The 25,655-nt window shown below is 35.9% G+C and overlaps 1 protein-coding gene across 9 annotated transcripts in view; it reads right to left on the bottom strand.

Moving 5' to 3' along the window:
• Positions 1–146: 146 nt before the first annotated feature.
• CLGN (calmegin) overlaps positions 147–25,655 on the bottom strand; it is a 28,063-nt gene continuing 2,554 nt past the window's right edge. For 2 of the 9 annotated variants that reach the window (XM_083834893.1, XM_083834895.1), the window contains 15 exons: positions 24,377–24,555; positions 23,063–23,133; positions 20,731–20,789; positions 19,466–19,607; positions 18,556–18,637; positions 15,578–15,770; positions 13,401–13,590; positions 12,688–12,801; positions 11,934–12,090; positions 10,396–10,611; positions 8,487–8,606; positions 8,162–8,306; positions 5,541–5,618; positions 2,998–3,107; positions 147–1,267 (listed from right to left, as the gene is read on the bottom strand). In XM_083834893.1, coding sequence (XP_083691019.1) covers positions 1,187–1,267; positions 2,998–3,107; positions 5,541–5,618; positions 8,162–8,306; positions 8,487–8,606; positions 10,396–10,611; positions 11,934–12,090; positions 12,688–12,801; positions 13,401–13,590; positions 15,578–15,770; positions 18,556–18,637; positions 19,466–19,607; positions 20,731–20,789; positions 23,063–23,133; positions 24,377–24,538 — 1,920 coding nt within the window. In that variant the 5' untranslated portion in view covers positions 24,539–24,555 and the 3' untranslated portion in view covers positions 147–1,186. The remainder of the gene's footprint in view (positions 1,268–2,997; positions 3,108–5,540; positions 5,619–8,161; positions 8,307–8,486; positions 8,607–10,395; positions 10,612–11,933; positions 12,091–12,687; positions 12,802–13,400; positions 13,591–15,577; positions 15,771–18,555; positions 18,638–19,465; positions 19,608–20,730; positions 20,790–23,062; positions 23,134–24,376; positions 24,556–25,655) is intronic. The other 7 variants (XM_083834897.1, XM_083834899.1, XM_083834896.1 and 4 more) reach the window with 5 other exon arrangements.

Genomic DNA, 25,655 nt, shown 5'->3' with positions numbered 1-25,655 from the left:
TTGTAAGTGAACGGACTTCTTGCCAGTCACAAGAAAATTTGTCAGGTTGTATATAAACTAATGTATTTCTCCAGTTTTAGCATATGACTGCTTTTGCTAGCAGTTTACATACCACCACTATAGGCAGCTGCCAAGCAGCAAGAGGATTCCAGTAACTGGTTTTATTGTTTGTTTAATATACAGTTGAACTATTTCAATGTACAGTTGAACACGGTAACAAAACAAAATTTCTCTTATGATACGCAGTTTATTTAAACTATATTAAGAGAATGCCCAGGTACTCACATCTGTAAAAAAAAAACAAAAAAACTTAATCCATCAAAAATTTGTATCTATGTTAATAAATTTCATGTTAAGCAAGAATTATTAAATATTCAGGATGTAATGTACACTTAGCAAGTATTCTATAAACAAAGCCTATACCGTTCTGGCTTGGAACATGAGAGCTATAAAAGTTTGAAAAAAATCATTTGTATTTCACTTCTGTAGATATCTGCATTCAAGAAAGCAAAACAAGTCATCAATGAACCACTTGTTCTATGAGTATTGTATTTTGAAATAGCTCTTAAAATATTGTAACCAATGTCTAAAGTGAACAGATGACTACCCATGTAACAGTATCAATGGAAATAAATAATGTACAATAAAAATTGTTACTAGCACTAAATCATCATACAAAAACAATTATTGCATTTAGCTCTGCACAGGAAAAAAAACACCTTTTCTCTTAGCAGTGTGAACTGCTATAGATGCTACATCTATACCACAATCCTCTTTTAGCTGAAATGTGTCAACAGCTAAAATGTGTGCTAGAGCTGCAAAAATATTATAATTTACTCATGTTTTTAAAAATATTTAGAGTAAAAGTTTATCTCCAACTAATAATAATCTCTAAGAATCCTCAAATCTTAAGAATCTTCATTTTTAAATCAGTTGGCCAACTTGCAATTTCACTTTTATTCTAGATTTGAAGCATTGGCGAACTCATCACAGATGGTATTTCTTCTTAAAAAAGGGAATCAACGTTTAGGAAGGTTAAAAGAGGTCAGGGCTTTAAAAGAGGTTAAGTCGCAATGAGTCTCATTTCTCCCTTCAAATCTCAGGAACCTGCATGCTGTCAGGCCCACTGCAGTGACATGCCACAAGTTACTATTATCTAGACCTAAAAATACTAACTGGAAATAACTCAGTCCTTTCGTACTCTTCTTTTGCGCACTGATTTCAGTGGACCATCTCCAGAACTTGTGCTTTCATCATCTTCTTTCATCTGAAGAAAAAAAAAGAAAGAGACCATTTCAGCACTAACATTTTAAAGCAATTTGAATTTAATTATTGAAACTGGCATATTACTTTATTCCCCCCCCCCCCCCCCAATCATAGTATCACCCGCTACTACACTTAAATGATGGATTTTTTTCCCCACAATATTACTCTGATGATAAATAAAGTGGGTAAAAGGCTTTTCCTTTCTATATTCAGAAGGAAGAGAATAGTGCATCTAAACTGACATCAGAAATTTGGTTTTGTCCATTTACTCAACAGTTTAAAAGCACAGACTTTTTAATGACTATAGCAATTTCCTTGAAGCACTAATCTTATGCTAATTTTAATTTCCACTTCTTAAGCAAGAAGCATTTAAAACATTCTAACTGCCTGCCTTGGAAGGTACAAATAGAACAAACTGTTCTTAAATCAGGTGTCTGTTCTTAGGAGTGATTGGCTTACAAAGGTCCACAAAAAGCCCTTCCTACAGGAGCTCCATTCAGAGACAATTGCTTCCTCACTTTCCTGCATCTCCTGAGGGCAAGCGCCTCATTCAGAAGGCAGCACTTTCCAAGTGACAACATGGCACGCATGACAGCTCCAAAGTAGGTCTCTAGCTAAGTGATAGAAACTTGTACACCCTGCAAATGCCCAGATAAGAGCAAGCCATAAGCTCACCGTGATTGATACTGTGTAATGGAATATACATGTTCAGATTGTGTTACTACTTTCATAAAGAATCACACGCATCTTAATGGGTTCATCAGACACTGTATTCCTAGGTAATGTACAAGAAAAAGGAGCTTCCTATGGGAACAAGAGGAAGTACTGAGTAATGGCTAATTAATGAAGAATTTCAGTGCTGAAGCAGTGCAATCTCATACAAGGTACACTCTCAGAGAAGTTTTATATGAAAAACAGTTAACATTACATTAAGCAGCTCCCCTCATCCAGGAAGAGAATCATCTAGGGAGTGAAAAGCACAAGATGACCATGACCAATAGAAATACTGTGGGTGGATATAAAGTGTTTTAGACACACTATAGTTTCTAAATGGAAGGACGATGAGTGTCTGATTAGCAAAAAAAAAAAAAAAAAAAAAGACAAACTCCATCCTATAATTTTATTTTCTGAAAAAAAAATCATAGACTATCTGGTCACTGAATTAACCTGCACAAGAAAAATGAAACGGCAGGTGCTGAATTCAAAACCACTTAGCTTTTTTAGCTTAAAACCTTTTTTTGGAATAATAATGATGATTAAAAAAAGATAACTGAAGGCTTATGGCTTTTCTAGATCTCACAGAAAGGCTATTCTGTTGGAAGCAAATGTTCAAGCAATTAACTAGCGTGATAAAAAAGACCGGACACTTACCCTGGCAACTGATTTTTCAAACTTTACAATTCAGTTACTAACCTCTTAAAAACCACAATCTTGTAAAAACTACATGCTTGTAGCAATAGTTCAAGTTAGAGACCTGCAAGATCACTCCTATACTATACCTGTATTTGAGAATAAATACCACCTCCTGGCCAAAATGACATGGAAAGAGACTTACTTCACAAGCCTATACAAACAGAGTACAGGAGGTGTGAAATTCAAGTAAGAACACATTTCCATCTCATAATATCTTATATGGCTCAACAGACAAAAAACTTCTTGTAGGTTAACTGTGCTTTGTTAGAACTGTGATGGTGGAAAGAGGCAAGAAGAAAATAGGGGAAGAGAACTCACCTCATCTTCTGAACCAGATTTATTTGACTTATCACCTTCTTCTTGACTTCCATCTGCAACTTCATTTTCTTCCTCTTCATCAATATCTTCACCACCTTCACCCTCATCTTCTGCAGGAGAAATTAATTTTACTTTGTAAACAGAACTATATAAAAATGCACTGCAGACACACTAGTAAGAAAAAGAATCATGGAATCATAGAATGATCACTGCAGACACACTAGTAAGAAAAAGAAGACAGTTTCAGTCTTAGAATGAACTGCTTGTTTGCAATAAGCCATAACAACATGAGTGATACAGAGAATAGAATTCTTATGAATTGGTATAAATTTATCACTATCAAATTTAATCTCTAAATCTAAAATTTTCAGCCTAGTCTCTTTTCACAATAGTATATACTCTGCTCGTACAGTTGATTTCTTTTAGGGAAGTCCTTCTAAGTGTCACATTAGACAGTTCTAAGAGCAGACATAGGACCAGATGAAATAGGACAACACGAATATCCCAAATTTGACTTAATTCTGACTCAAGTAGTCAAGTACATACTATAGTCATCAGTCACCCACCTCAGGGGATACCCACATCCTAAGGGATCTTCCCCGTCAGCATGGAGTTCCTTTGGCATACTGGTTTGTACAGCTGTTGAGGGCTAAGCAGCCTAGTGCTCACTCCAAATTTACGCATTATTCCAAAGCAAAAACTAGCCAGAAAAGCACCGTACTCCCCCTTAGCTCAGGTATGTCCAGCCTGTACTACACTACGGCAAAACCATTGACAAAAAGCTGTCAGCTTTCTGCAAGACCTGCGGTCAAGTAGATCTATGAATTGAAGAGGACTGGGGCGGGGAGGAGAGGAGTAGCTTTCTACTCTCCAACAATTCCCTGGATAAACTATAGGCTAAAACAAAGCAAAACTGCCTTCTACTTTCTTACTGAATCTGCGTCACTGCACTGAACTAAAGGGAGCAATGAATGCACCAGACAGTGCAAATTCTAAGCTGCTCTCTGATCAACACGGGTTACTCTTCTGCCGTATCTATATTCCATACATTTTGAGAAGGCAACCAGGCACCCAACTGTTCTGATTTCCACTTTGGGCCTCAGTACTTACAAGCTGACACTCCCACGCCTGCATTTTAGCTATCTATGTTCGTTACAAGAACTGGAACTCAGCAACCACAGCACGATTCAAAGAAACGTTACGTGGGTTTGGCATTTCTCTTCCTTTACTTCAAACTGAGAACTCAAAGTGAGAATTTCCAGAAACTGAGACTCATTTGCAATACGTTCTATCAAAGAGTAAACAAGAAATCACAGCTACCCCTGACAACAAGGATATGAGATGGCATATTACAACAGAACAGGCTCAATTAAAAACAGTAATAAAACAGCTGTAAAGGATGACTACCCCAAACATCGCTCAATCCTACCTTTCTCATGTCATGCCCCATCTCATAAACACTACTTCAATGTGAAAAAAAAATAAAAAATAAGCCAAACAGTTGAGCACAATTAGTTAAGGTCTAAGAGTTTTCCCACCCTTAATAATACCTGATACATGTCTACACTTATCTGTCTCTACTATTGGCAAGAAAAGTAGAAATATGACCAAAAAATGGAGTCCACAGTCTAAGAGAAATGTAGACAAAGATTTCTGTTCTAAAAATAAATTCTTAAGGGAAAAGCATGGCAAAAAAATAAATAAATCACAAAACCTTTGCTCATATTCTGGTCAAGCAGTTAGAAATTTTAAGTGATACAAATCTAGAACCTCCTGTAAGCATTCATTTCAGTAGAGTAGAAAAAGAAAAAAAGTTCAGACATCAAAAGTACTAAAAGCCCAAATGGGATAACTATAGTATTTACAATTATATATTCTAATTTATTCTAATTTAATCAGTATTTTATATAAATTCATGTCTGGAACTTAATAAATAAGGTTCAGACTATGCCCCTGAAATTCCTTTTCCTGTCAAGATTCTTTTACTCCCTGGGATGTTTTTCTAGAGAGTAAGGAATGCCAGGAGAATAATACGGATGACTGGACAAGTCAAGAGCAGATCATCTTTTAGCTATGCCACAAAAATTAACATAGAACACAATAAAGAATTCAGTCCCATGGACAGTGCCCTTCAAGAAGCACTCTGCCAGCAATTCATTCTCAATGGAGCCAAAGAAATCTACAAGTGTTTCTGAAATTTGCAATTGTGCCATGCTGTTAAAGTCCCTGTGATAAAATGTGTCTCCCAAATCATCCAGTGTTTCATGGCTCAAAGCCAGTTACCTTCAACTACAGGAAATAAAGAAGCAGATGACTACAAAGGAATTGCAAAAGTAATTAGGATCCAAACAAAGAAACTAGTACAAAAATATTGATGACTACAGATACCATGTTAAGAGATCTCACAGGAAACTCACATCCATATCTGATGAAGACTGGCATCCACCAGCTTGAAGTTCTACCATCAGCAATGAAGCAGAGAATAAAGAGAAAGGACAGACCATTCTCAAGTCCTGGCCCAAACTACTTCCCTTTCCCAATACCTGAAGGAGAAGCTTCCCCTTCCATCTTCTGTGTATCCTTTACCAACTCTCCTTTTGTCTCCTCTGGTTCTCTTCTCTCTGTAGCAAAAAGAATCATAGGAAGACAGAAGACAAATACTCTATGCTTTGAGATATGAGGAACCAAAGAGTGATGAAAAGAAAAAAAGGAAGATTTCAACCTGCAAATGTAAAAGGAGGCAGAAAGCTAAGGGAAGCTAGGCAATTCTTTTTGAAGACATAAAAACCCAGAAAGTCACCTGACAGCAAAGTAGAACCCTTTCCTCTTTGAAGCCTGGAATTTATTTGAAAACCTTGGAAGAGTCATACAAAAGCTAGCTATGCTAGTTTTGCTCTGTATTCAGGTTAGTAACCAGAAGTAAAGCCCTAAAATGGAACCTACTTCTGAAATAACAGGAACACTGTTCCAGGTGGAATTTTAAAAATGTACAAGCTGAAGTTTTCCTCTCTGATTGCCTAGACCTTATATCTAACTTTCAAATGTACCCTTTAACACACTACATGACGTGCACTGATTTTACTCAAATAGGTAAGTGGAGATACAAGAACTAAGTCTCCACTCCCCCCCCCCCCCCCCGACAATTTGAAGTTCCCCTCCTTCTCAAGTCAAACTCTATATTAAAAACTAACGGAAAAAATGGTAATCTAGTCATCTTCTTGCGTAAAGAAATTTTGTCTGTAGCTTAAGGAATGTATGATGCTCTCAGATGACTTGGACTGCTAGATGCTTGAGATCAGTCATTTCTACAGGTTACAACGGAAACTGGCTATTCTAACATGAATACTACGGCAGGTGACATTTTGAGGGGATAACTGATGTATAAAACTTCCTTCTGCTCTCACTTTACACCAGAACACTGGTTAAGATGAAGACTATGATGTTAGAGGCCTGTAAGTTTGCGGCCATATTTTGACATAAGAATGATCCTTTCTCCTATCCTTCCATTAATGCAAAAGCAAAAGTTAGCTTGAAGAAAAATCAAGGAAATGAGGAAAAGTTAGGAAATACACAGCACAGAATAAGATGCATATGTACCCACATTAAAAAAAAAACTCAGCACAAATAATAACAATAATAAAAAACCACATCTAACTGGAAGTTCTTAAAAGCTTAAAAAAGCTTAAAAAAGGCAGGCAAATACTTAATGCAATAAAAGCGAGTGTCAAATACCCAGCAGGACACAGGATAAAGGATGCAGAAAGGGCTACGATGAGATGGGATCAGAGCCAACAGCATCTTCTGAAGTGGACTGACAGAATAATTTTGGAATACAGCTATCTCATACAGCCTTGCTGACAGTAGTACATTAAGCACAAAAAGTACCTATCAAGCCATCAAGACTGGGCAAAAGAAAAGAGATTCTTCAATTCACAGGCAAAGACCATGTAAAGTAGAACAAGATCAAAAGGAAAATGTAGGAAGATAACAATGCTGGAGTGCTGTACCTGCAATTCGTGATTCATGTAAAAAATAAATTTAGCATAACTATAATAGTTAATGCCTAGGTAAGGCTCTCTAATGGTAAGGCAGATGAGCTAAATTTGGTGTGGTAAAGCATTATGCCAAAGCACTCAATTCCTTAAGTATGGGAACATTTGATGCTAAGTTAAATATTAAGTCATACAGGCAAATGCCATCAATACTCATGACACACAGTGCAGAGATGGGCAAAAATCACCAAGTTCCAATCAGTGATACAAAATGAGGTCTCTACTAACAAAAAAGCATGAATGTCTGCCAGGTTACTAACTTTTGATGCCAGTCACTTACAACTTTTTGTATTTACCAAAGAAGAGTGAGATAAGAGGCTGAACCTTGCAGAGGTCTGAGGCTAAGGATTTTCTCATAGAAGTCAAAATAATACACTGTAAGTTACGTGATTCACTTTCCATTCATTAACTAGAGACTTTGGGAAATGCTAACACAACATCAAAGCCATAGCTGAATAGTACCAGTTGTATTTGATACAGTAATGAAAGATGATTTTGTCAATCTTTGAATGCCAAAGTGCATCTTAACCTACTAATCATTCATTTCTCCCTTGGAACAGCAGGACAGGCCTCTGCAGGCTAGCAATGCATTCCTAGATAGCAATAAAAAACAAGCAGCAAACATAAGTATTTCATGTCCACTGTATTTTCAGACTTTAACAAGAGTTACTAAAAACAGTGGCCAACAAAACAGTTCAGGGTACAACACCCCCACAGAGGAGTAAGTGAAAAGACTTATGTCAAAACTATTCTAGACACATTATAAAAACAACAGTGATTTTAACCACTTCAGATACAGGTATCTGAACCGCTCAAAAAGTGATCAATGTATGAAATATTTAGAAGGCAGAAATTATGCATCCTTGTTTACAAACAGTAAAAGACTGCCAAAAGCACTATAACTTCTTGAGAGTGAAGAAATACTGAGAATCTTACTTTCTGCTTGTATTTACCAAAACACTATTACCACGGAATGCCAATTACTAGAGAGAAGATGACAGATTTTGCATACGCTTAAGATAACTGGTTGCAATTATTGCAATACAATCCATGACCTACTCCTATTCACGTCTTGATATTTATTGAACTGCAAATTGGCTTGCTCATCTTACCATCTTCAACAATATCTTCATTTTCTTTTTCTTCTTCTAAATCTATTTCATCATCTTCTAACTCTTCTCTCTCTTGTTTTATTTCTCCTTTTGTAATTGCCTTAGATATAGCAGTTTTTTTGAACTCAATATCGTCATCTGTTTTCTACAAGAAATTAAGAATCAATTTATACTGAAACTCAGATTAAGAATTAAACACAATAGCCACTGTAAGGTAACTAATATCAATGGCACAGTAAAAGAGCATACTGTTGCACAAGTATTAGAAGTTTTAAATAAAGTATTAAGAATGAAAATGAATAAGAACGCACTGAGTTTCTCTAACCTTTGCTGGCCAGCAGAACAACACACCTAGACCAACAGGGAGTGCTAAAGTCAAGATGTAAAGAACCCAGAGCCATGGGTGGTCTTCTGCAGCTGTCACCAGTTGACTAAACATTCCAGGCTACATTAAAAAAAAAAAAAAAAAGGCATTTACATCCCTCTGAACACCTGAACACCTTGGTAAGCTTATAAAATATATATTTTAAATTTTATGTTGCCTAAAGAAAAACATTTTTTCCTTTTGTTTTTTTAATTACAAAGTATTGGATTCCAACGTAAGAAAGCAACCACTTGTCAGATTGCCCATATGCACTTAATAGCAAGTGCTAGCAAACAGCATACAGTAAGAAAGAACGAAAAGCTGGTACGCCAAAACTACCAGACTGCCCCCTACTCAATTCTGTGAAGTGACACTTGGAGTCTCCACAACCTCACACTTTCCACCCTCCCCAGCTATTCTGCTCTTTCCCCATGCTCTGCTAACTCAGCTGAAATCTCCCAAAGCATCAAGAACCTCACAGGAGCTGCGAGCGACCTGAAAAGCAATGCCTTGTTCCATGTGTACTACCACATCGTCTCCTCCAACAGCCAATTATTCAGGGAGTAAAGTGTCTTCCCAACCAAGTTCTGACTTATGTAGTAGAAGAAGGTAGGGAGGTAGAGTGTCTAGTCCAGTTAGACTCTGAAAAGGGTACATCTATCTATATATTAGTATATATATATAGTATATATATTAGTGTGTATATATATATATATATAAGGCTATGGAGGCACAGTTGAGTGAGGGGTCTCAACGATTATCTTTTGCTATTGTGAGTACAGGTATAGGTGCAACTCCAGACCTAAAAATAAGGATTTCAAAAGGGCAAGGCTGTGGAATATGGTGGCTTTTCTAAATCGCATTGGCAAATAGGCTACTGCTGCTTTCTCATCCTTTCCATGAGGAACAGCTGCTGCCAGGGACTGGCCATATTTGCAACGAGCCCATCATTTTTTATCCACACACAGATGCCTGCTCTTGCCCCTCAATTAAAGTAAATATAGGACTGTTAGAAGAAACCACCTGTGAGGGTGGTCAAACACTGGAACAGGCTTCCTAGAGAGGTGGTTCATGCCCCTTGACTGAGTTCAAGAGATATTTGGACAATGCCCGCATTGATAGGCTTTAACTTTTAGCGGCTGTGGTCAGACAGTTGGACTAGATGATCTCTCTAGGTCCCTTCCAACTGAACTACTCTCTCTAAACTGCAGTCAGTGAAGGCAGCCACTAGAGGGGCTCATGATCCCATATGCTAGGACAAATTCATCCCATAACACAGGGAAGAGATCTAGAAAAGCTGGTGGCTGGCTAACTGCAGTATACAAAAAAAAAAGTGGATACACACATAGAAACGAAAGAACACATGCAGCTCCATAAACATACGCACATTACTGTCATAGCTGCATAATATACATCTGAGCAGCCAAGATCCTAAGAGTATTAAACAAAAAACATGACTATCATCCATTCCTGATAATAGGGAAACACATCTAAAGAACATATATAAAGGAGTTGTCCAAAAGTGAAAAGTTAAAAAATAAAAATCAAAGGTCTTTTAGTGCAAATAATTCAGCTTTCATTTGCTGACATACTGAATTCTAGCACCACCATTAACAGTGGAAAACTCATTAAGATCAAGTTACAGACACTTGCTAGATGCTTGAGCAAAATATTGTACCCTTTTAACTTCAGGAGAATATAGATCTGTGAAAGCTAAACCAGCCAAACTAGAAAAAAACATCATGGCTATTCAGTAAGATAACTAATTGCCAATAAATTCTATTGTGTCAGCATTAACTGATAGAAAATTCTTCCAACAGTATTCCTTCTTGGTAGGCAAAAGTAGTGACGAACATAATGAAGTTTATACCTCATTAGCACTTGCTACTAATTTCTTCAAGCCCCAGCCATCTGCTGCCCAACGATCAGCTACTTCTTTTTCTGAACATATAATGAAGTTATCGAAGTAGATATCAGATGTCATAGACCAGAGTTCTAAACCAATAGCACTGACAGCTGTCATCTCAAATGGGTGAGGATCTTCAAAATAGTCTGGGTTAGGTATTTTCCGAGGACTCCAGATTCCCTTTTAAGAAAAAAAGTACAATCACATTATCTATACCCCAAAAACGTTAAAAAAACAACAACAACAACAACAACAACACCGTGAAATAGTTTAAAGTAATTAAGGCTTTCTGGTTCTTTTAAATACATGATTTTAAAAAGAGATGGGGTAGTCTCTGACCTTCAGGAAAACTGAACTGAAAACAGCCTATAGGATTTTGGCAGATAGGTCTCTGATTTCTGGCTTAGGGCAGACTGATTACTTCTTAAATTCAAAACTTTTTATCCGTATGGGGTTACAGTAGTTGACTGACTGCACAAAGCACCTCTGTTCTACCTTGTACTGGAAATGTCAAGTATAGTCTTTGTGAACTTCCAAGAATAAATCTATTAATTTCCTAATACTGCAGCAAAATAAGACACTGGTATTACTTCTTCCTCTAGCATCTCCTCGTGTAATATAGTTTTGGCTTTTGTTCATCAATACAGCATATACATTTTTCTAAGTGCACTCACTGGTCAACATTTTGTGGCCAGAAAAGGGCTCTTCTGAACTAAGTCTCTATCGTCTGGTTACCTAAGAGTGCAGAGGAACTACATCCTGTGATCCACGCAGTCCCTTCAGGTATGTATAAATAAATAAGTTTATTACACTAGTATATTCATATAAATATAAATTGACAACTACTGTAACCAGAAGCATTAGGGAAAATTTTAGGGAAGAAAAACTCAGCCTTATGACACCTGTGCAAATTAGTTAAAGCCCTATGCTTTTTGGTTTACAAACCTGCTTAAGATCTTAAGCTAAAATAAATCAGATTCAAGTTCTCCCCAACTGTAATTAATACAAAGTAACTCTTTCTAATACCCAGCTTTGCTCTTATATCTGGAGGGGATAATTTAATTATCCAAAATTGATGCTTCCACTAAAATAGAACTAATAAGTTAATCTGCTTACTGCAGGGTTTCATTTTTATTTTATCAAATAAAATGTATTAATTTATAACTTTCACACTTAAAACCCAGTAAAAAATAAATTAGTCCATTACATGACAACTTTATTCTAAATGAAATGCTATAGAGCATATTGAATGTGTGGTACCAGTGGTACCAACTTTTAGAAGAGATTGTTTTAATACAGGAAGTATTTCTGTCTAACAGTATACTTAAACAAAAAAAATATAAGTAAATACATTAAAAGCTGAAAATGTTTAGTGAGGGTGTTCAGACACACCGTAAAAAATAAATACACTGTATGAAATACCAAATAAATACACTACTTTGATTTGCCTGCTTGGTTGAAGTCTGTACCTCCTTAGCAATAACCTACAATATTGCTAGTACCTGATAATTAGGATTATCTATCATAGGTGCTTTCCATTTTCCTTTATACTTTGGGTTATTCTTCATGGGACGCACCCAGATTCCGCAACCAGGTGCGGTCTCACACTTTGGATTAGGGATCTGAGGGGCTTCCCACTCCCCATCCATTTCTTCATCCCTACAGAAAGAAAGTTACAAACAACTGATTTCAGACTGATCTGAACACTAACTTTCAGTCTAAAGTTAGGTTCCATACATTTTGCTCTAACGACCTCTGAATTTATTAGATCTGCCCATAGAACTTTACCCAACAGCATAATGCTTCTAAAAAAAAAATATTTTCCAGAGTACTGAAAATAAAACGCGCTAAAGCCACACGTTCATAAACACAGCATGACTGTATGTAATTATACTCCTGCAGGTGCAAACAGCTTGCAACACTTTACTAAAACATGCTTTCAGACTACAACTTCATGTATCAACTTATAATGTTAGGCCATGAAACAGTTTCAGTCCTTTCATCAGGTTCCTTAATATTTTGTTTTTGTTTACAGATCTTCAGAATACAAGGCAATTATTGACATCTGTGTATTTTTCTAAAAGCAGCTCCCCAGAACAACAAATAATTGGCCATACCTTGTATGTTCCAACTTACTACATTAAAATACAATGACATTTGAGTTAAGCTCTAATCAACTCATAATTTGCCAGAGAATAGGTGGGCTTATCTACAAAATACATTAACAGACCTGCACTTATTGAATCAAGTTCTTACCAGTCCTTTGGTTTTTTTGCATTAGGGTCTGGAACATACGGTGGTTCATCATCAAGCCATCCCTCAGGCTTAACAGCATCAAGATCTTCTATTTTGGAAGGCTCATCTTCATCCCTTCAATTACAGATTAATGTTAGAAAATACATCAGCTTGACTTTAAAACAGTATTTTCTGTTCAGAGGACTGCAACTGGCATGAAAGGGATGATATTCAATGGCATAACAGAATTAGACACACCTATAATGAGAATTAGGCATCTGATTATTTGTTTATAAATTTTGAAACTATATTTAATTTGTTTCAAGGCATTAGTTACCCCAGAAATTGCTGCCATCAACTAGCAGGTGTCAATCAGGTCTCCCCCTTTAAATTTTTCCCTCCTCTGAGATGCTATATGAACACTACTTGACACAGGAGGAAGTACGTATATAATAGTGTAAAAAAAAAAAAAAAAACAAACACAAAAACACAACTCTTTCTAACTCTTTCAAGTATTGTAATCTTTGTTATTAACTACAACAACAGAGGGTACAAATCAGCATAGTTTTTCTTTCCTTAAAAGAAGACTACATCCTTGTACCCCCATCTCAATTACATTTTTTGAAGTATTAGTACTTTTAGCAGTGAAACATATCCGAACTGCCATTAGCAAAAAAAGCCAGTCAAGTCTTTCAAAAGAATAACCTGCTGTACAGATAAAATTTTGTCTGTACCAGTCATCTGGTTTGACAGCGTTGGGATCAGGTATTTTTGGTCTTTCATCCCAATCATCAGGCTTCTTGTCAGCAGGATCCTCTATTTCTCTGGGAGGGTTTACTGGAGGAACCATATCCTCAAGGAGACTTCCTTTACTGACAACTGTTTGGTCGATTAACATTTCAAATGTATCATCTGGTTTTAGCACTAAATTAAAAAAAAGTATTTAAGAAATAAGGGAAACATGAATTTAACAAATTCATTTACCTTTAACCAATACCTATCTATATAATACGCATAGACAAATAAGAGCAGACAGATCCTCACTAGCAGAGCAGGAGACAGACTCCTCGCTCCATTCAGGTACTGGATCTGGACACTATAAAGTTCCCACTGTAGCGATGTCATGACCAGCATCAGGACTAGAAAAATGATACCTTCTGCAAATCAATTGTTGAAACACCTCAAAACACACGCTAACAGTTTTTCAAACACCTACCACTTAGTCAAAATTCTGCTTTTTTTTTTTTCTTCCCCCCCCAAGGACAATAAAAGACAAACCTTCAACCTCAAAAGCATCTCTGCTAACAAATTACAAGTCCACACTTGAAAACGTGAAAACACCAGAACTGTGTAAATATCACAGCTGAAGGATCATGAAAACAGTATTTTCTTTTAGATTCAAATCTCTGACAGCCAGTTCCCTCAACTGCCAGACGGTGAATAGAGAAATTTATCTTCAAATTTTTAAAAATTTTAGCAAGTACCTGATAAATAAGGGTCATAGAATTGAGCAGTGTCAGACTCAACAACAGAAATTGGATCCAGATCCATCTCTAATAACTGGTGAGCACATTATTAACGCTTAACAAGTATATTTAAATGCCCATTCAACACAAGCAAGATTACTAATTTGAAGTAAATACTATTCCAGTTTTATGAAGATGGGCGATGAAAACCAGAGTAACAGACCTATAATGACGGTTTGTTAATACCTAATTAAGCTCTTGCAGCTTAAAATTTTTAATTTTATTAAAACATCAACAAACGCAAAAATTAACCCCCCATATGATTTTAGATACAATAAAATTAATTGATTTTTCTACTTATGTTATCAGTCACAAATGCATTAGATGGTACAAAGCTGTTCAGAGGTCTAGCTGAGCAATTATAATAGAATAAATGCAATTTAAGTATCTTTAATCATCATCTCTAATGAACAGCCCAAATACAGGAACACATTCGTTCCTTTACTGTAAGGACAGGATGGTGGGAAGGATTTTTGTGTTTTCTTTGGTTCTATTGCTTTGTTTCAGTTATTCTTATGATCTAAAAGTGACGGTTTGTTGTAGCACACTACTGTAAGTTATTTTAAGAACAATACATTTTTCCCATGGCACAGCAGTTGAGCACGTCTTCCATTATTATTCCATTACTATTATTCAATGGAAGTTCTAAAGTATAGTCAATTTGTTTGGATTTGCAGTATGTCACAGATTAGCCCATTTTCTCTGACTGCTTGTTCTTTTTCAGAAATTAGAACAAGGAAAAAAAAGAACTGAGAAATTAAACTTTCATTGCTGCTATACTGTTCATTAGAACATAAACTGATGTCACATGGATTAAAACCAGACCAAATTTCATCTCCAGTGAAAGCAGCAACCTATCTGTTCACGCACACCTCTGCTGATGCAGGCATTGGTGGGAACTCAATGCGCAGAGGAGAGCGGTGTTCAATATGCTGTAGATCTCACTGAACTCCAGTAAATTCTTGATCCCTTCCTAGAATACTGGACATATATATATATATATGTATATATATATATGTATATATATATATATATGTATATATATATATACACACACACATACACCTTTCTTAAGGGATTTTTTTTTTTATCATAGTATGTACTGAAAGTATTAATCAGTTCTTCAGGTTAAAGGCTAGCCAAGGCTGGTAATGCTTTTTTCCTGTAATTGAATATTAAACAGCAGCATTTCAAAGCCACTTATGCCCTGCAGTTAAGCTCAGTCATTAAATCATTTAAGCCCAAATCATTAAGCAACCATCCCCCAGAATTAACAGACTATTACAAACAAAAAGCAGAGTCAAATACAAAGCTTCAGTGAACTAAGTTCAGAAACTAATTTTTAATCTGTTTTCTAATTTAAACGTGTAAGAATTAAACAATACCAAGCGTGTACAGATGAGTCTTCTTGTCCAAATAGAACTTTTTTAGGTCTACATCAGGGCGTTTTGCATGTTTTTCATCATACTCTCCAGTTTTAGGATTCTTATGTCTAAAGATAAAGTGTAGTTTGTAATCTTCTCCACATTTATCTGGTCCAAACATAATAGTATAAGGTGTTTTGTCAAAAAAGTATTCCTGTAGAAGCAAAAAAGCTGAGCATGCGTTATACCGTACATTTTACAAAGTCATATTAGGTACTACTTTTCCTCCATACTGTGGCATATACACAGCATAATTCCCCTTTTCTAAAAGGTGTTTCATGAAGCATCGGCTCTAACACTGAAAATGGTAGGGTAAATCATGAAAGGAAATGAACAGTCCCCGCATGTTGTTGGATGCTTTCCATTCTCAGGGAGCAGTCTAACCACAGAGATCACTTAAGCTTCTTCAGGGAAGAAGAATATGCTTACTTAGACCTTATTCTTACACATTATGTGGAAACTCCTCCACAAATCAAGGCATCCAAATATCTATACCCTTCTGCACACACTACACTAAAAGATGGAAGGGAACTAGTTAACTGCTCTTCATAGCAATTTACATTTCAATAAAGACTGTAAACAGGGTATTATCCAGCATTTCAGCACTGTCTTCTTGCTCCATACTAACAATAAACAACCCTGAAAACACCAGATATAGTTTCCTTCAGAGTATGATGCATTAAGCTGTTCAGAAATTTTTTTTTTAACTAGATGATTTTTGTAGTTGGTATACACAGTATCATGCTATAGTCTTACTCAACTGCTTAAAGAAAGATAACTTGATTTCTGAAACTTTTCGTCTTTCAAGAAATATTCTAACAGTTATGTATTGTTTGAGATGAGTCTGTATTTTCAAGTATGCAGCAGTTTTTGAACACAAAGTAAAACATTTTCAGTTTAGATTTAAGCACTACAGAAATGAATGCATTTTAAGTTTGGTCCTTACAACTTCAATCCTCATTTGAAAATGTCACTGTTAAAAATTAACAAGAATTAATTGATTATTCCAATATGTTCAATTTTAAAGTTAAAAGGATATGAAAGAGAAAATGTTGACTCAAACCTACCAAAATAAAAAATTAAAAAAAAATGTATAGGATGAACAATGAGCCAGGTCATAAAAAGATAAAATTTGCATTTGCAGTCTTTTGGTTCACTTTCTAGAATAAGACAACAGATGTCGGAGAATTTCAGTTTCATGTGTAACTAAGCAGAGTATCTTGGTCTCACAACTTCTTTTACAAAGTAAGATTTTTCAGTTTTAGTATCCTTTACATATCTTTCCATCATGAAAGATGCCACACCTTTACTAGTTTTCCTACCATCTGTATTTTTAATACAGATCTATTAGTACTTAAGTTTGAGTATAACACATGCTGACATACAAATTTGAGGAAAAAGGAAAAGCATTTGGAGGTTGCATTAAAGCTTTTACTTAGATATTTCATGAATGCTTACAAGAAACTTCTTACACATGCCACCATCTCTTAGACTCTTGCAGGCATACATATTATCCCTTAAAAATCACAAAAAATCTGTGTTAAGAGGTTCCTTCTGACTGCTGATTTGCAGGTGAGGACAAGCAATGCCTTGAGCCTGTCTGAGCAACTTTCCCTTCCTTTTGCACATAAGCAAGGCATCACACTTCACTGCAATACAGTATTGGGTAATCCAGCATCCAAACAGGTTGCTGATGATGCCACCTCCCCTCAAGCTAGCAATTCTATCATTTTAAGTTTGCTCAGTAAACAACTACAATGCTGTTCTGCTCAGCACTTACAATGTTGTAGCTTCACGGGTCAAGGCAGCGATGGTAGATATGTTCAGACATCTCAGGAATAAAAGCACAGATGGAAAATCTCACCCAGGGAGAAAATTATGAGTTCTGCCCACGCTTGTGTTTCCAGGTTTTTTTTTAAGACTAGTCTCTATTGCTTTTCCTATTAACTTGCCTTTCCACCTTACCAAATCTTATTGAGCAAACAGGATAGCTTGATGCATCTCAAAACCAACAATTTCTAAAGCCAATACTAGCTGTAACTGTGATTGCCTCATCAACTTCTGTCTGAAAGTTGTCTAGTACTGAATGTTGGGTCAACACCACCAACTAGCTTCAAAACCATAGCGTAGGAGCTAGGGTAGTCAGCTTTTGAATGGCCAGAGCAATCTGCTTCATGATTGGAAGTACCCTTACCATTTTTGAATCCTGACAATATTTTGAATCCAGACTGGTCATTCCAAGTCTATCCAAATATGTAAAACTATTCTGTAACTGCTGCTATGTATGTAAAGCATCAACTTTACACCTGATCATTGAGAGCGTCCCTGGTAAGAGAAATTCTTCCCCATAGGGAGACACTTCATTACTTGCAGTTCCTAAATCCACATTCTATCCCTCTGTGAGGTGACATGCTGTATGCCATGCAGTAAAAAAAAATTGTTTCACAAGTTATGAGTTGAAATTCTATGGCTTGTGTTATTGCAAAAAGGCAGACTAAACAGATACAAAACTCCATTGTCCTAGATATAAGACGAATAGTTAACATAATATCACCTGTACAGAACTAGGAGGAGTATGTTAATCCATACACTGCTTGCTCTGACCTATGGAAATTCACATTTTGAGATTTCTTGTCTGAACATAGATTTTAACAGTGTACTTTAAGTTTCAGACTACCTGCATTTTTCATTAAAATAAATGGTAATTTTAACATGAATAATGTTATCAAATATTCCAGTAAAATGCACAACTATGAAGGCTTTGTATATATATAAACTATAATATATATATGATTACCTTGCCTAATCTTCTGATTAAACATTTGGGAAGCTTTTTAGAACTTAGAATACACTAAGAATTAATCTCCTAATGACACTGCACAAGAACAATTATGCATTCCTCAAATGAGCAACCAACAGTAAACATTAAGAGGACATACCAGATTCAAGTCTTTACTACTGGAGAGGAGCTTAATATATGCACCACCACAGTCAATGCCTTCTTGAAAATTCACTTCGTATCTGAGCAAAGAGCAAGTTAAAAAAACATTCCGCATCAGACAAATACAAATTCAATTCTGATCTCCAGAACGAGAAGAATACATTAATATCATCAATTAGTCACTTTATTTTTTTTATTAGTCATTACTGTCAAAACGTTTCTACATGACCAAACAGGTTTTAGTTGCTACACAAACTAACACAGCAATGATGACAGACAAAAAAAGCCACAGTAACATTTGATACTGTTGGTATCACCAGTAAGAAAAGTTTCAAAGCTGTATTGACCAACATGCAAAACACCAAAGCGAAGCACAAATCAGGAATAGTTCTAAAACGTTTGTGCTGTCTTTGAAATGGCCCATATAACACACTGAATTTAGCTGGAGGAGTTACCTGGATGTGTCTGTAAGTACAACAAATCAAGTCTGTTATCAGAAAAAAAAAGTCCTATTGCCATGACACTCATCATCACGAATACTGCTATAATACTTGCAAGATTCAGGTTTTACTGATCTACACAGAAATACTCTGCAAATGTAAAAACACTGTACTCAAATTACATGATTTAGATCTTTTAGATCTAAGACCGAAAATTGATTAGCTTTTTAAGAAATTTTATAAAGTATTAATTTCTGTCCAAAATATTTTATAAGAGTTTAAATACCACTTCTTAACACCTGTATTACAATTTTTCTTGATTATTATATCATTCATACTTACAGTTCTGGTAGCTCTGGATATGAAGCCAATGCTACATGAAAGACAGTATTTTTTACAGAGATTTACATTATTTTCTTGACTTAATGAATAATAAAAATTAAGTAAAAAATCTGAGGGAATACTTACTGAACAATCAAAGGTTTATTATCAAAAATAAATGCCTTTGTTAGCATAGTTGATATTGCATGATGCTTTGCCACCGATTTTAACACTAATCCTCTGTCTCCAGGTACTGTGTTTTCTTTCAGCTCTTCTACTTCCCATCTTCCTAAAACAAACAAACATACAATCTTTGAAAAAAAAATTAGGCAGAAGTCAGGAAACTGTAGCCTTGTAGAAAGTAAAGAGTTAACAGCATATAAGACTAATTGCCAAAGTAGAGAAGTCATCTTGACGTTTGATGTCAAAGTTAGAAGTTAAATAATAATCATCCAATTCAATACCAGTAATTCTACTCTGGACACAAACAATTATAATTTTTACATCCCAATTTTTTTTTATTATACAATCCTGTAGCATGCGTGAATATCCACTGAATTTCTGATTAATTGCAATACTGTACAAAGGAATCAAGAATACAGTTTAGACAGAGAGAGACCTATATTTTGGATATGCATAGCTCTACACGGAAAAGCCCACTCTCTCATTTCACCAAAAAGGTATTGGTTCTAGCCAGTTAAGATTATGCCAGCTTTCAGTGTTTTAAAGATAGCAAATGTGTAGCACACACATTCCTTGTTACTTCCAGCCTAGGAATGTACGAGTCAAATACAAGCCCAAATGACAAAAATCATCCAAACAACTTTTTCATTTTCACTTCCCAATTATTTTTTATTTTCTTTAGAAAACTATACTAATAAACTGTACAAGAACCACTGGAGAATCCTACACTCAAGCACAGACAATCTGACAAAAGTATTCAAAAAAACCAACACTCATTCAGTTTCAATTTTTTTTGTTTCAGAGGCTAAGCTTTGAGATCAACAGCTGCATCAGTAGGAGATGCAAAGACACAGGAACAGGCTGCTTTAGAAACGTGCATAACAACTGAAATTGAAGTGGTAAATATCTGACAATTTCAGGAAAATGTAGTTCTCAAGAGGCACTGTTCATAAACAATTAATACTGAATATTCACATGTCAGAATGTATTCTAGTACATCAGAATAAAATTACTGCAATGACAGAAATATTTATCTCCATGGTAAGTAACCAAACAAGCAACCTTTCATATCTCAGTTTCAGGGTAACAGTCATTATACAAAGTAAGATATTGTTGATCTATGTCATCTAGGTTTTCAAAGGTAAGTTCAGTGCAAGGGACAGTTATTTCTCAAAAAGCAACAGAACATCAGAAACTATGTAGTGAAAGTAAACACCAAAAAGGCTTACCATCATATTTAGCAATGTTATCATCCGTGTCTTCTTTCTTGATTTTAGACAATATCCACCTAAAACAAGAAGTGTACTAGTCATTTAACTACACATGCGAAGCTGTATTATTTAGCAAGCACAGGAAAAACAGATTTAGCTGCTAGGATGTCAATCTGTGACACTGATTTTGACAGGCAGCATCATGGAACTTTGTGTAATTTAAAGAATGTGAAACAAAAAATTGAAGTGTTAGTCTAATACAACATTGATTTTGAAATATTTCCTAAGAATCTAAATGAATATACAATTAAAACTCTAAAGTAATTCACATTTACTCTGAATAATCTTCAGTTTTATCTACAAGCTGAGGCTGACAACGTAACACTATTACGTGAGCATGGAACTTGAAATAATACTTGAAAATAGCAAAGTTCATGTGTAAAGACTTCAATGTGATAAAGAAGAGCAAAAAATCATTCAAACAACCCTTAACTCTATCTGATATTAAGAGTATCAGTGCACAGCAGAGGAGGGAGGGAACAAATAAGTGTCCAAATGACAAGTGCAATTATGCACTAAGCAGATTCGAATTTTATCGCACACGGGGATTATAACAGAGCAAACGAACTCCTGATCTCCTTGACAGATCTCCTTGAACAAGGCGGATGCAGCTTACCAAAATCAGCTCACCAAAAATGAGGATATGCACACACCCTGTACAAAATGCTCATTTGGAGAAGAAAGAAAAGGCAATCCAGCCTCATTCGGTCATACAGTGGTTCTATCCCGAGCCATGCACAGGAACGTCTTAAGCCAACAGTGTTGCCAAACTCTTCCTTGTATCAACTACAATGCTATATTCTCATAGTGACTTCTGTAAAGAACTAATTTCATTCATTCTGAACGACTCTCTGCATGGAGTATGTCAGGGATGAATACTTTTTCTTTCCTGCTTGAATTTCAGACAGATCTGTGTTAACAGAGATGCTGGAAAAGCACCACAGTATAAATGGCAAACTAGATCCCTGGTCTTCCTCTGGAAAGCCCAATGCTAAAGTAACTAATACTAATCAAAGCTTCCAGTTGTTTGTTTTTTTTTAAACCACCATTTTCACCTTTTCTTTTTAATCGTTTTTCCTACCATCACTGGTACGGCTTTTGTATTGCACTTCTTAACATTTAGAAGTGACATGCTGAAGGTGAGAATTTTATAAAAAATTATCTTCTTTCTACATGTGGTCTAAATATGTAACAAAAATGAAAAAAAAATCTAAGAACATAATGTGAGAAATGACAAATCCATATTCAGTGGCCTGAATTTCCCTGTAACCCTGCAGAAAAGAACAGTAGAAACAATTGGGAAAAGGGAGTAAGATTCAGTCTTATGAAAGTTACTGGTGCCTGCTGCCATGCTATTTGGTTTCAAGTTTATGTTGTGCATCCTCAGCACACAGGTGTCTTATGACAGTTTACCTCACACCTACAGTTGTTGCATCTCAGTCTTTTCACAGGAAGACAAAAATAGGCAGCTTTAAATTGTATGATAAAGATGTATCTTACTGCATCTCCTTTCACCTCTGGCTGCCTCTTCATGGGAGCTGGGTTTTGTTCTTTTAATAACATACAAACATACCTTTTTTCATGATTCCTTGCAAAACAAGGTATTTTGTCCACCCACCCAGTAGCAGTTACACCTTACACTGCTGTAGTGGTGGAAGAAAACTTAAAAAATGCAGACAAGATGAATATTTCTGGCTTAAGAACTGTTGACCTAAACCTCGATATTTTTCTGAAATATCAGCGCAGTGTAGTCAAACTACCTAGGAACATTTCAGCAATCATATAAATATCTAATTCCTCTCGATAGTATAAAAGCACAACGGGAAGCAGTACAATAAATCAATTAAATACAGTCCTCCCCAACAGAGTTTTTAATCTATAATGTAGAGAAGTGCTGCCTCCTTCTTGCACATATCTAAGTGTACATGAAGAAGAAATAGTTTGCTAACAATTTCTGACTTTTTAAGCTACTGCAGTGTAATGCATCTCACCTTGTAGTTCACTTTTAATTCAACTGGCATTGCATTATTTTTTTAACATCCATAAAACCAGAGTCTATTACAGGTTTTGTTATATCACAAAATATAGCTACATGCCTGAAACATCAACTGCTTAGCTTAACCTTATGAAGAAATTGGAGCAAGTATGACCACCCTTCTCAATTCTAAACCCTGTACTTTTTTTTTTTTTTTTTGGAATGTACTAGCAGAAAAATGAATATAAAATAAGTCCTGCCGCTGTAAGTTAAATTACTGAAATTAGAAGTCTGTAAGTTTAAGGTGCAGCTTACCCTGTCAATACTCCATCAAAGGTTTCTGTAAAATACACTTCCCCAGTTGGCTTTGGCGTCTGGTATACAATCTAAAAGACATTTACAGATATAACATATCATAAACTACAATTTTTCAATTGAAATACACTATCACACCACTGGAAGCAGTCCACCCAGCCAGACCACCACAGTTACATCTAACAGAATAAAACACTCTTTCCCTGGGCCCTCTCATTTCTACAGTTTGGGTGCATTCCTCTAACAGTGCGCAATTTCATATCCGTGAAGCTTTGTGCGACCAGGGGACAGCGATGAATAGCACAGAAACAAATCAAGACTCTGAGCAAGGACTCTTAAAAGGCAGGAGGGTCTCACGGTTTCATTTCTAGTGATATGTTTATGATGGTTAAAGAGGCTGCTAGGTTAGTTTTAGACTCACTCTCAGGTATCAGAAAAACACTTTTCCCCAGTTTTTTGAAAACTAAATGGTGGTCCTCCTACTAAACACAGTAGAGCTCAAATGCACACAGGGTTATCAGCAGTTGTTTCATCTCTGTTTTTGTGCCCTAGCAGCTTAACATCTTCGAAAGCACCTGCAGAAAGTTTCAGATACTATGATAAAAGCATAGATACAGCTTAAAATTTTGCTTTCTGTGGTCAAAGCTCATAACTGAAGTACCGTTACACACCTTGTGCATAAAATAAAAACACAGAAAATTTACACAACTTGCTCCAGCTCTCTGCTTCCTATTTTTTAATTCACATGGTTCCTTTTTTTTGTTTGTTTGTTTTCCTATCTACTTGGCATGTTACAGTTGGGCTACACAGTTAAAAAAAATAGAAAAAAACAATCTATGACTATTGTGCAAACCTATTATGAAGTACAGCATAACAAACGCAGAAAGATTTTTTAGGAACAAAGACCATCTTAAAAGGCAGATGTGACCAATGAAATTAAGAAACCAATCTAAACGAAAAATGTCAATGAGCCCAAGGTGCTTTCTTCTCTAGTAATGACACGTTAGGCTGCAGGGTATATTATCCATCAAGGAGGACTTCGGACACCAGGTTCCATACCTAGAGTGAAAGACTAGCAAGACCTTCTTCGGGACTATCGACCACAGGTGGGAGATCTGATTTTGCATTTGGCATAGTAGGATCCTTAAGGCATACACAACAAATGAAAAACTCAGTCTGGTGAGTTTGACACTCATCGAGTTGTCAACTGTATATTGACTTGCTTTTTTTAAAATAAATTTGTGCACTGATTCTTCTACTAGTTACAACTACGTAACTTAAACAAGCTTTAGCTAACGGCATCTATAATCTTACCCCTAAGGAAGATTCATCTTTGTCAACATCAGCTTCTTGAGACTGCTTGTCAAAATCCTCCACTTCAACATCTGCACCCAAAATTTCTTCGTTTTCCATTTCTGCAGTTACTGAGGTAATTATCAGGAGACCCAAGCACAGCCAGTCCCACTGGAAATGCATCCTGGTTATCTGAAGAACTGAAGGTTTTAAATTACAAGTATTGTTGGGGGGATATTATCAACATTAGTTCAATTTTACCCAAGATTTTATCTAGAAGAGAAAAAAAACTAAGCAGGTAACTAACTCAACCTCTCAATCTGTACTGCTACGAAAAAGAAAAGAATGTTGTCCAGATGCATTTGCTTCACATCCATAAGCTAAAATACATGCACATGCAGTTTTACATTGAAGTACGCAATGGTTTGGAGCAGTGCGATTCCAAGCATGTGCCTACGCAAGTTTTCTTAAAGGTCTTGCCAAAAGTGCTTCTTTCTGAACTTGCTTTTGTCTGCATTTGGAAACAGAAGGAAGACAGACTCCAGATACCATTGTGTAGGTGTTTATCCTTTGATTGTTAATTTCTATCCACAGAGAGCTTAAAAAGAAAGACAAATACTGACATTTAGTCAGTTACTGTAAGGCATTTTCAAACCTTGCATTATCTGGCCACCAGTACTCACACTAAATATTCTGCTACTGAGACGCTTTCTGTGCCTTAAAAAGCAGTCACCCTTTTAAGCTCTATCATCGCTCTTCAGAGATTGCTTGTTTACTACTACAAACCCTAAGTACCACAGCAACTCCAGATACTGTCTTATATTCTGGAAATCTTAGTTCCTCTCTTTCTTCCTGGCTTTATCAGATTTGCTAAGCAATGCAAACATTAGAACGCCCTAATAATTATTTATCTATTTACAACATCTGCTAGTTCTATCAAGCAATGCATATAGAGATCAAATAGTGTCAAGGCAAAAAAATCCACATCCCAACAGAGCTATCCAAAAACGAAAACTAATTCTTTTTTCCTTATTCATTTTAAGATCTATTCATGTAATATTGACTGTACTGATTACATCTAAAGCTAAAAATAAACTGTTTCAGGCACTAGTACTAGACACTATGTCAACATCACTTTGAACATAAAAAGCCTCACCTCTTGGGACAGACACCTAATTTTCCACAAAACTGTATCAAATTATGTTACCTTTTTTTTTCAACTAATCTATGCCATTCTTTGCTTTGGATCCTTTCCATCTGTTTTGTTTAAGAATAGCAAGTCTATGGTTTGCATCATTAT

This window comes from Anser anser, assembly GCF_964211835.1.
Source record: "Anser anser genome assembly, chromosome: 4".
Lineage (NCBI taxonomy): Eukaryota > Metazoa > Chordata > Aves > Anseriformes > Anatidae > Anser > Anser anser.
This window is presented reverse-complemented; position numbering and strand designations above follow the sequence as displayed.